This window comes from Phacochoerus africanus, chromosome 1 (assembly GCF_016906955.1).
Source record: "Phacochoerus africanus isolate WHEZ1 chromosome 1, ROS_Pafr_v1, whole genome shotgun sequence".
NCBI lineage: Eukaryota > Metazoa > Chordata > Mammalia > Artiodactyla > Suidae > Phacochoerus > Phacochoerus africanus.
In genome coordinates, this window is record NC_062544.1 from 214161762 (window position 1) to 214174635 (window position 12874).

General features: G+C 39.1%; 1 protein-coding gene across 1 annotated transcript in view; it reads left to right on the top strand.

The window, feature by feature from the left end:
* Positions 1-12874, top strand: part of PCYT1A (phosphate cytidylyltransferase 1A, choline) — a 49995-nt gene that overhangs the window by 11722 nt on the left and 25399 nt on the right. Inside the window, exon 2 of the mRNA XM_047789774.1 lies at positions 5793-5919. Within this exon, the coding sequence (XP_047645730.1) occupies positions 5803-5919 (117 nt within the window). The 5' untranslated portion in view covers positions 5793-5802. The remainder of the gene's footprint in view (positions 1-5792; positions 5920-12874) is intronic.

Consider the following 12874-nt stretch of genomic DNA (forward strand, 5'->3'; position numbering starts at 1 on the left):
CGTCTGCAGCCTACACCACAGCCCACGGCAACGCCGGATCGTTAACCCACTGAGCAAGGGCAGGGAGCGAACCCGAAACCTCGTGGTTCCTAGTGGGATTCGTTAACCACTGTGCCATGACGGGAACTCCCTAAGGAACATTTTATATCATAAACATGTTGTTTCCTCACCTTGATTGAAGGAAATTTCTCAGGATTTCCTGAGAAATTAGCTTTTATTTTAGAAATTATAATATCTTGTATGTAATAAGTACTCAATATTATTGACTACCTGACCTTGGGCTACTTGACACCAGATTGCTGATTATATTTCTTGTAAAATGAGTTCCCATGTGGTGCAGTGGAAACAAATCCAACTAGGAACCGTGAGGTTGTGGGTTCAATCCCTGGCCTTGCTCAGTGGGTTAAGGATCCGGCGTCACTGTTGCTGTGGCATAGGCCAGCAGCTACAGCTCTGATTCGACCCCTAGCCTCAGAACCTCCATATGCCACGGGTGCAGCCCTAAAAAGGCAAAAAAAAAAAAAAGTATATATATATATATATATATATATTCTTTGTAATAAATTTAACAGATACTTGCAGCAAAGTCCTTTTGTATGCAAATCAGAAACAGCCACTGAATGAACTGATTGGGCATTTTTAGCAGACCTCTCAGATCAGTTAGATGGGAGTAGTAAATTTGACATGGGTATTTTGAAATAATTTTTTTTTGTCTTTTTAGGGCAGCCCTCGAGGCATATGGAGGTTCCCTGGCTAGGGGTCCAATAGGAGCTACAGCTGCTGGCCTTCGCCACAGCCTCAGCAATGTGGGATCTGAGCTGTGTCTGTGACCCACACTATAGCTCACTGCAGCACCGGATGCTCAACCCACTGAGCAAGGCCAGGGATTGAATCTGCATCCTCATGGATACTAGTCACATTCATTTCTGCTGAGCTACGAGGGGAACTCCTGAAAGAATAGTTAATAACAATAGCAAAGTAAAGCTCTTAGCATCACTCAGAAAACTTACTATATAGTCCCTCCTTCCATTTTATTTTAATTTGCAATGAAAGGACATTTTAATTTTTTGATTTTAATATTTTTTATTAAAGAATAGTTGATTCACAATGTTGTGCCAATTTCTGCTATACAGCAAAGTGACCCAGTCACACCCATATATACATTCCCTTTCTTGTGTTGTCTTCCATCATGGTCTAACCCACAAGACTAGATATAGTTCTCTGTGCTATAGAGCGGGACCTCATTGCTTATCCATTTTAAATACAATAGTTTGTAACTGCCAGTCCCAAACTCTCAGTCTATCCCATTCCTTCCTCTCTCTTCCTTGGCAACTACAAGTCTGTTCTCTATGTCTTTGAGTCTGTTTCTGTTTCGTAGATAGGTTCATTTGTGCCATATTTTAGATTCCACATATAAGTGATATCATATGGTATTTGTCTTTTTCTCTCTGACTTCACTTAGTATGAGAATGTCTTAACTGCATCCATGTTGCTGCAGATGGCATTATTTCATTCTTTTTATGGCTGAGTAGAATTCCATTTGTACTTATGTACCACATCTTCTTAATCTATTCATCTGTGGATGGACATTTAGGTTGTTTCCATGTCTTGGCTATTGTGAATAGTGCTGCTATGAACATATAGGTGCATGTATCTTTTTGCATTATAGTTTTGTCTGGATATATGCCTAGGAGTGGAATTGCTGGATCACATGGCATTTTTATATTTACTTTTCTGAGGAAACTCCATACTGTTTTCCATAGTTGTACCAATTCACCTTCCCACCAACAGTGTAGGAGGGTTCCCTTTTCTCCACACCCTCTCCAGCATTTATTATTTGTAGGCTTATTAATGATGGAGGTTTTGACTCATGAGAGGTGGTACCTCGTAGTTTGATTTGCATTTCTCTAATAATCAGTGATGTGCCTCCTGGCCATCCATATATCTTCTTTGGAGAAATGTTTAATTAGGTCTTCTGCCCATTTTTCAATTGGGTTGCTTTTTTCTTATTGAGTTGTATGAGTTGTTTGTATATTTTAGAGATTAAGCCCTTGCCAGTTGTATCATTTGCAACTATTTTTTCCCTTTCTGTAGGTTGTCTTTTCATTTTTTTATTTTTTCCATAGCTCTGCAAAAAGCTTGTAAGTTTGGTTAGGTCCCATTTGTTTGTTTTTGTTTTTATTTCTATTTCCTTGGGAGACTGACCTAAGAAAACATTTGTACAGTTGATGTCAGAATGTTTTATTTACGTTCTCTTCTAGGAGTTTTATGGTGTCATGTCTTATGTTTAAGCCTTTAAGCCATTTTCATTTTATTTTGGGGTATATTCTAGTTTAATTGATTTATATGCAACTGTCCAGGTTTTCCCAGCATCACTTGCTGAAGAGACTATCTTTTCCCTTCATATTCTGTTTCTTTTTATGGTCTTGCTTCCTATGTCAAAGATTAATTGACCATAGGTGTCTAGGTTTATTTCTGGGTTCTCTGTTCTATTCCGTTGATCTGTATGTCTGTTTTTTTTGTACCGGTGCCGCACTATCTTCATTACTGTAGCTTTATAATATTGTCTGAAGTCTGGGACTTATGTCTTCTGCTTGGTTTTTGTTCCTCAGGATTGCTTTGGCAATTCTGGATCTTTTATGTTTCTATATAAATTTTGGATTACCTGTTCTAGTTCTGTAAAAAGTATCATGGATGCATTTGATAAGGATCAAATTAAATCTGTAGATTTTTTTGGGTAGTACAGCCATTTTAGCAATAATAATTCTTCCAATCCAGCAGCATGGGATATCTTTCCATTTCTTTGAATCTTCTTTAATTTCCTTGATTAATGTTTTATAGTTCTCAGCATATAAGTCTTTCACCTCCTTGGTCAGGTTTATTCCTAGGTGTTTAGTTTTGGGGGGTGTGATTTTTAAAAGGTATTTTTATATTCCTTTTCCAATATTTCATCGTTAGTATACAGAAATGCAACCGATTTCTGAATGTTAATCTTTTTTTTTTTAGTTTTCTTTCTTTTTTTTATGGCCGCTCCTGCAGCATATGGAAGTTCCTAGGCTAGGGGTCAAATTGGAGCTGCAGCTGCCAGCCTAGACCACAGCCACAGCAACACCAGATCTGAGCCTCATCTGCGACCTATGCAGCAGCTTCTAGTGATGCGGTACCCTTAACCTAGTGAGCAAGGACACTATGTTAGACACTGTGTTAGATTCTTAACCCACTTTGCCACAGTGGGAACTCCCTGAACGTTAATCTTCTATCCTGCTCCTTTGCAGAATTTGTTGATCACTTTCAGTAGTTTTAGGGCCACACCTGCGGCATATGGAGGTTCCTAGGCTAGGGGTCGAATTGGATCTACAGCTACCGGCCTACATCACAGCTATGGCAACACAGGACCTGAGCCATGTCTGCGACCTACACTACAGCTCACAGCAACGCCAGATCTTTTAACCCACTGAGTGAGGCCAGGGATCGAACCCACAGCCTCATGGCTCCTAGTTGGGTTTGTTTCTGTTGTGCCACAACAGGAACTCCACTTCCAATAGTTTTTGTGTGGAATCCTTAAGGTTTTCTATGTATAGTATTATAATACCTGCATATGACATGATACTATATGTATTATGTAGCAGGTTTACCACTTCTCTTCTAATTTGGATACCTTTTATTTATTTTTGTTATCTGATTGCTGTGGCTAGGACCTCCAACACTATGTTTAAGGAAAGTGATGAGAGTGGGTATCCTTGTCTTGTTTCAAATTTTAGCAGGTAGGCTTTCAGCTTTTCCCTGTTGAGTATTTTATTGGCTTTGGGTTTGTTATTTATTTTTTTGGCCACTCCAGTGGCATGCAGAAGTTCCCAGGCCAGGGATCAAACCTGTGCTACAGCAGTGACCCAAGCTGCTACAGTGGCAACACTGGATCCCTAACCCGCTGTGCCATAGGAAAATTCCAAGGAGATTTAAATTTTAATTGCATATGTAAAGAAAGGAAGTTTCTGGGTGGTATTCATCTTTCACTTTACTTTTTTTAATGTGCGTTTGTATTAATTTTTTTTTCTTTTTTATGACTATAGCTGCGGAAGTTCCTGGACTAGGGGTTGAATCAGAGCTGCAGCTGCAGGCCTATGCCACAGCTATAGCAATACTGGATCTGAGCCACATCTGCAACCTATGCCACAGCTTGTGGCAATGTTGGATCCTTAATCCACTGAGTGAGGCCAGGGATCAACCTCAGACCCTCATGGAGACTACTTCAGGTTCTTAACCTGCTGAGCCACAATGGGAACTCCCTCTTTCACTTTATACTGACATTTTTTAAAAATATCAGCCTAATACTTAGCCATGACTCATGGAGTGGCACCTTCAGTCTGTAAGAAATGGGTCAGGTTTCTTACAGATCTTATAACATTGCCACTTGGTATTTAGCTGGAGGAAGGAAAATAAGGCACAGTTGCAATATTTAGATGAATGTCTTATCTGGGAGAGCTTATTAGAGGCTGTGAGATAGAGTAGAAAGTCCTCATTCTGTCTTTTTGTTTTGTTTTCTGCCTCTGAACTAAGGATTTTTTTTCCACCTTTGTACCATATCTTGATCAGAGATGGCAGTCAATCTCCAATTTCTGGCTGATCCCTAAAATTTCCTCATTATTGAGAAATTAATTTATTTGTGCAAAATATGTTACCTAGGAAATGCACATATCTTTTCAGGGGATTGGAGGTGTAGCAAAAGCCAGTATCTAAACATGAAACATCAAGTATTCAGAACTTTTCTGTGATAGTTGCTAGAAGCTTTTGTTAAATGAGACAATGATAAGTAAGTTTTCCTTAAGTGGGGGAGGAGAAGCCTGGTGGTTAGTAGTTGGGGACTCTGAACAAGCTTAAGATGCTAAGACTGTGGAAGAGGAAGGGGAAATGAGTATTGAAAAAGGAAGAGGAAAGACATTTAAAAGATACAGTACACTTACTCTGCAATTTTTGTGGTTCTAACTATGGAGGAGTGGTCTCTGAAATCTACAGAGCATACAGAGTTAAGAAATCCATGTTTTGGAGTTCCTGTCTTGGTGCAGTGGTTGACGAATCCGAATAGGAACCATGAGGTTGCGGGTTCGATCCTTGGCCTTGCTCAGTGGGTTAGGATCTAGCGTTGCTGTGAGCTGTGGTGTGGGTCGCAGATGGTGCTTGGATCCCACATTGCTGTGGCTCTGGCATAGGCCAGGGGTTACAGCTCGGATTAGACCCCTAGCCTGAGAACCTCCATGTGCCTCGGGAGCGGCCCTAGAAAAGGCAAAAAGACCAAAAAAAAAAAAAAGAAAAAGAAAAGAAATCCATGTTTTGTTAAGAATTCCTGATGGTCCTTTTTTTTTTTTTTAAAAAGGCTCTTTTCTCCATCTCTATCAAAGACATACCTTTCACATGTCCTTGTACCTGTCAAACCTTTAGGTGTCCTAGGGATTTATGTAAGGGTAGTGAGAAAGTGTGTATAATTAACTTTCTCAGCCACGTTCTTCCAGTCTTTTGCATACAATCAGGTATGAAATTAGCAGTTAGAATACAGGCTGCATTGGTTGGGGAATAATTTCCAAGGTTAGGTGATTAATTGTGGCAGTTCAGCGTTTCTGCTAGAGCCTGGGTTTTCTGAAGCTTTGTTGTTTTTGCCAGATCTAATTGGTTCATCCTTGTGAAATGTGTGCTATGGAATTGATGCTGAGTGCATCCACATTAACATCTCTGAAATACGGTAACAGGACTTTCCTACCCCAATGAGAAAAAAATTCTTTTTTACTTTCTATGACCAGTTAAAAGAAGATGGATGCACAGAATTCAGCCAAAGTCAACACAAGGAAGAGGAGGAAAGAGGCACCTGGACCCAATGGGGCAGCAGAGGAGGATGGAATTCCTTCAAAAACACCACGCTGTGCAGTTGTAAGTTAGGAAGAGATTCTTTGCTGAACACTTAAACTGGCAGAGGGAGGGTAGAAACTGATATAACACTGATGATATCAGCATTACAAGTCTTCTAAATAATGGAAAGAATCAATAGTAAGCGTGAATCATAAGTTTCCAATAGTCGTTGGAAGTCTTACGCTTTCTTACTGATTTATAATTCACAGCTCAGTTATAAGAGCTTTACATTGGATTGAAAAAAAGAATGTTAAGGAAATTTGGAGGTTATACATATATTAGGCTAAAGGTTAAATCCAAACTAATGAAATAGAGAAACTGCAGCTTTAGGCAGTGATCTGATCTTGGTATCATCCCATGGTGTTTTAGTTTTCTGTGTCTTACTGTCTTTTCTCTCCTATCACTCCTCTGCTCTATTACTAGTTATATTTTAGTTGAAAACTTTTTTCTGTTATTGCGTGCCTATGTCCCTTTATCTCTGGGATTTTAATCTTTGTATTTCCTAACTACTAAGTTTTGGATAAAAGACTGCAGTCCAAAATGCTCATTCGGTCTCAGCTGGTACCCTTCCTAAAGCTTCCCCTAAAAAACATGTCAAAGAATATTTATACACGGGGTTCCTGCTGTGGCCCAACAGGATTGGTGGCATCTTGGGAATGCTGGGATGCAGGTTTAATCCCTGGTCCAGCACAGTGGGTTAAGGATCCAGTGTTGCCACAGTTGTGGCTTAGGTTGCACCTGCAACTCAGATCTGATCCCTGGCCTGGGAACTCCATGTGCTGTGGGGTGGCCAAAAAAGAAAAAAAGAATATTTATGCACAATTGGAGTTATTATTGATATACACTATTGTTAGGAAATCCATGTTTCAAAATACCAATGACAGAATTATGTTTCTGTATTTTCTGTACCTATATTAACCACTAACCATTGATCAAAATGCAGTTTCCACTGGTTAGTTCTAAAGCATCATAGCCCAAAAGGAAAAACATTTCTCTTCTGACACAATTAACAGTTGCTCCAAACCAGTACTTTATAAAAGCAACTCGACTCCACAAATAGGAGGCATGTGCTTCAGGCCTGGTATTGATGATGATGGTGAACAAGTATATTCATTTCTTATTGCTGCTGTAGCAAACTACTATAAATTTAGTGGCCTAAAATAATACAGATACATTATCTTACAGTTCTGGAGGTCAGAAGTCTGAAATGGGTCTCAGAAGGCTAAAATCAAAGCGTTGGCATGGCTGGAGGAGAAATTGTTTCCTTGTGTTTTTCAGCTTCTAGAATTTGTCCATATTGCTTTGCTCATGGGTCAGCCAGCAGTCACAACACTCTGACCGCTGCTTCTGTCATCAATCACATCTCCTGATTCTGAATCTCCTGCCTCCTTTGTTCACTTATAAAAACTTTTGTGATTACGTTGGACATCCTTGGCTAATCCAGGATAATCTATTTCAAAATCCTGTAATCACATGTGCAAAGCACCTTTGCAATGTAAGGTAACATAGTTCCAGGTTCTAGAGAATAAGATGTAGACATTTTAGGGGCCATTCTTTATACTGCAGCAAGTAAACTCAGAAAATGACTCCACAGTCAACAAAACATTGTTAATTTCTGAATGTTTCTTAGAGAATTCAGGTTAAGGAGATGGTGGTGGGCACCAATTCAGTAATCTCTCTTGAAACAGGAACAAGTTATAACCAAGTAGGTAATACTCTCAGCCAATCACAGCAGCCAGGAATAGCCCAAAGAAGGCCAGTCTCAGTGGAATGGGCTCTGAGACGACTTAATTTCTTGGTGCTTAGAATCTGAGGACTCTCAGTGCTTTAAATTACTCTGTTTCATATATTCATGTCACAAATCAGATAAGTGACTTACTGCCCATTTCACGTTCTTCACTCATACACACTGGCTGTTTAGCATGGGCTAATGGTTCACTCACCCAGCAGGCCAGACTGACTCTAATGAGGAGTGTCTGCTAAGTAAACTTGTCTGTCATCTCCATTGCACACATGTGGTTTCTATTTCAGAATCCCTTTCAACTGTGTAGCAAAACAAATAAGATTTTTTCTTTGACTTTTTCTTTCTTTTCTTTCTTTCTTTTTTTTTTTTTTTCCTGCTTTTTAGGACCACACCCTCAGCATATGGAAGTTCCCAGGCCAGTGATCTAATCAGAGCTACAGCTGCCAGCCTACATCACAGCCACAGCAACACGGGATCTGAGCCTCAACTGCGACCTATACCACAGCCCCACAGCAATGCCAGATCCCCAACCCACTGAGCAGGGCCAGGGATTGAACCTACATCCTGATGGATATAGGCTTGTCACCACTGAGCCACAACAGGAACTCCCTTTGTTTTTCTTTCTTTCTTTTTTTTTTAATAATAATAGCTTTATTTTCTTTTATTTTTTGTCTTTTGTCATTTTAGGGCCACAGCCACGGCATATGGAGGTTCTCAGGCTAGGGGTCTAATCGGAGCTGTAGCTGCCGGCCTACACCACAGCCACAGCAACACAGGATCTGAGTCATGTCTTCGAACTATACCATAGCTCATGGCAACGCTGGATCCTTAACCCACTGAGCGAGTCCAGGGATCAAACCTGCATCCCATCCTCATGGATACTAGTCAGGTTCGTTAACCACTGAGCCACGACAGAACTCCAGTAATAGCTTTATTGAGATCATAAATCTACTTGTTTAAACTGTACAATTCAATGGTTTTTAATATATTCGCAAAGTTGTGCTACCATCACCACAACCAATTTTAGAATATTTTTACCACCCCCAAAAGAAGCACCACACCCATTAGCAATCACTCCCCATTTCCTCTCAACTCCCCAACCTTTAGAAATTACTAATCTACTTTTGTATCTATAGATTTGCTGTTCTGGACATTGTGTACAAATGGCAGTATACAATAGATGATCTTTTTGGCTGGCTTCTTTAACTGAGCATGTTTTCAAGATTCATTAACATATCATGTTCAGTACTTCATTTCTTTCTATGGACAAATAACATTCCATCATATACCACACACCACATTGTATTTATCCATTCATTACTTGATATTTGGGTTGAGAGAGCAAGATCTTATCACATACTTGGAGTTCCCATTGTGGCTCAGCAGTAATGAACCCAACTGGTATCCATGAGGACGTGGGTTCAATCCCTGGTCCACTCAGTGGGTTAAGAATCCACCATTGCCATGAGCTGTGGTGTAGTTCACAGATACGGCTCAGATAGGCATTGCTGTGGCTGTGGTGTAGGCTGTCAGCTGCAGCTCCAATTCGATCTCTAGCCTGGGAACTTCCATACGCGGGTATGGCCCTAAAAAGGCAAAACTAACAACAAAAAAGATTTTGTCACATACTTATAATGTGCCAGCATGGCAGTCGTTACTAAGAGTATAAAGATAAACAACAGAGTTGTGAGCATAATGTAGAACTCTATAGCTCGGATCTCACTAGCTTCAGAAAAGTGCTTTCCCTGCAAGCAGGGAAAGGAATAGAAAGGATCACCAGGTATTTGGTAGCTGAGTTCATAGGTCAGTATAGAATGGGTGTGAGGGAGAGAAAAGAATTAAGGAGAAAAAAATTAAAGGATAACTTTATGGCCAGTTTGTCTATAAGTATAAAGAATTTTCTGAAATATCTTTTTAAAGATAAAAATCAAAAGAATCAAAAATATTTACAAAGATTAAGACAACCTGTCCTAATGTACATCATATGTACAAATAAATCACAAAGTATCTAAACTCTGGGGAAAATTGGCCAAAGTTCTGTTCATGGAGATAGATCTTACAATCTCATTTCAGATCATATCTATTGAGAATCTCTGTTTGTCATTTGCTGTGCACTGGGATGCAAAGATGAAAAGATGGCCTTGCCCTTAAGAAACTCACAGACAGATAGGGGAAAGAGACAAATTATTAAGATATGTATGAAAAGGGCCAAATAGAAGGAAGTTACAGTGTTCCTCTAGAGGAGCAACAGGTTAACTTGACTGAGGGGTGGGGACAGTGGTTTTGGAAAAGCTTCATTGAGGAGATTATTTCTGAGTTGAACTTTGAAGGATAAATAGGAATTCAAGAAATGGATGAGAGTACAAGTTCAGAAGTGTGAAATAATTGTTTGTTTGGCAAGCTGCAAGTAATATTACTGGAGCTTAAAATTCAGAATAAGAATCTTGGAGTTCCCATCGTGGCTCAGTGGGTTAAGGCCATTTCATTGTCTCTGTGAGGATGAGGGTTTGATCCCTGGTCTGGCTCAGTGAGTTAAGGATTGGGCATTGCTGAAATCTGCAGCATAGGTCACAGATGCAACTGGATCCAGCGTTGCTGTGGCTGTGGCGTAGGCCAGCAGTTGCAGCTATAGTTTTGACCGATGGCTTGGGAACTTCCACATGCCCCAGGTATGGCCCTAAAAAGGAAAAAAAAAAAGTAAAATAGACAATTCTTATAAATTATCAGGATGCAGAGGATAAGGGGTGTTAAAAATGACTCCTAGGTTTCAGTCTCAGGTAGTTTGTATAGACGAGGTGCTTCTCACTCAGATAAGAAATACAGGAGGAAGAGCTGTTTTAGAAGGAAGGCAATGACTTTAGTACAAGTTCAACTTGCAGAGTCTCTGAGACATCCAAATAGCAGTTAGCTGCACCAGTTCATTGTTTACATCCTTTGAAATGGCAACAGAAGTCAGGGAGAATTATTGTCTTCCTTTTCTTTTTTTTTTTTTTTTTGGTCTTTTTGCTATTTCTTGGGCCGCTCCCACGGCATATGGAGGTTCCCAGGCTAGGGGTCGAATCAGAGCTGTAGCCACTGGCCTACGCCAGAGCCACAGCAACACTGGATCCAACCCGCGTCTGCAACCTACACCACAGCTCACGGCAACGCCAGATCGTTAACCCACTGAGCAAGGGCAGGGACCGAACCCGCAACCTCATGGTTCCTAGTTGGATTCGTTAACCACTGCGCCACGACGGGAACTCCTCCTTTTCTTTTTTTAGCAGAACCCCAGCGGTTAGAATCTTTCTGCTCTGTTCCTTATCCCTTCTTTCCTACTCCACATGGTATTCCTTTTGACTCTATAGCCTTTTCACTGGCATTATGAAGTAGTTTGGAACTCAGCAGGATATGTTAACCATTTATGCAGAATGTTGGGGTAAATGGGAAGTGTTTTCCTGTGGTATTCTGAAACTTTATGCTAAAAAATGTTTACAAATCCTTGGAAATAGAGTACATACTGGAAAGCCAGTATCAAGTTCTGGTGTTAAATTATTTGAGTTATCTTCATTTTCCTATTAGTAAGGACACCAGAATCTTTTCTCTTTCGCTAGAATTTTTGGAATAGTGAGTTAATATATGTGAACATAACTACGAAAAAGTTTTTATGGAAGCAATATTGCATTCAGAAGGTCACTTGTAATTTGGGGCACGATGATCATTATAAGTTTTAATTTATAGTTATAATAGTATTAGTTGTAATTTGCATAGATTTAGAAACTTTTTATAGCACTTAGACACTAACCTCTAGATTAACACAATTTAGTTGATTTTGTTGGCATAATGAAACCCGTATTCCATTGAATGGAAGAGAAAGTGAGCTAATATTGTTGATGTAGAATTGTTGAGTTCCTACCCATATGTGAAATATTGTGCTATTTACTTTGCATATGCTGTTTTATTTAATCCTCATAGCAGCCTTATAGAGCAGGTATTATTATATTCCATCTTATAGAAGATGAAACAAAAGCTTTAGAAGCTTTATGTGATTTCACGGAGATTAAGTAATAGAGCTGGTATTTAGATCTAATTTTTTTCGTGTCTTAAACTCTTATCCTTTCAGTTATACTTCACTACCAGAAACAAAAGACGTGAAGGTAATTTCCATATGATTACTTTGAGGTTAATATGAAGGAGGTTTGTTTTAAGAGAACATAGGTAGAAATAGTTAGTCCTACTTTTATAAACCTCAGCTTTTAGAGACACTGGTCTCTGAGAAGAGAATAATAGGGTGTTTTTTAAAAATACAGCTCATTCTAACTAAAGGCAATCCTAGAGAGTTAAAAGATTTTGCTGATCTGTTGTAGCTGAAGAACCTAAGATTTCATTCTCTATACTTAGGAGGAATTGATTCAGCATAAATCCTAGCCAGGACGGACAGCTGCATTTGTCTTCTGCCTTGGAATGTACATGGTGTACAAGGAATATTGAAAAAATTCAGTATTATGAAATGTAGGATATTTAATGTAGCTTTTAAAATTGAGACAAAATTGAACATAAAGTTCACCATTTTAATCATTTAAAGTGTATGATTCATTGATTTTTAGAATAGCTACAATGTTGTACAACCACTGCTGCTATCTAATTCCAGAACATTTTTACCACCACAAAAAAGAAACCCCATACCCACTAGCAGTCATTCCCTCATCCCTCCCTCCCTCTATGCCCTGGCAACCAACCACTAATATACTTTCTCTGTCTAGGGATTTGCCTGTTGTGGACATTTTTAGATGATGACACAATATGTAGGCTTTTGTCTGGCTTTTATTTAGTGCAGTGTTTTCAGGGTCATCCAGGTGGTAGCGTTTAACATTATTTTGTTTCTTTCCATAGGTGAATCCATATGGGCATACTGTTTTGTTTTATTCATTCATCAGTTGTTGGACATTTGGATTATTTCCTCTTTGGGGGTATTATGAATAATGTTGTTATGAACATTATTCATGTACAAGTTTTTTTAAAAATATGTTTTCAGTTATCTTGTTTATTTACGTAGGAGTGTAATTTCTGGATCATATGGTATTTTATTCAAATGGTATTTTATTTTAAATTTTATTGGTGTATAATTGACTTACAGTGTTGTGTTAGTTTCATTTATATCACAGAATGATTCAGTTATGCTTATACATATATCTCTTCTTTTTTCCCATATAAGTTATTAGAGAATATTGAGTGGATTTCCCTGTGCCGTAT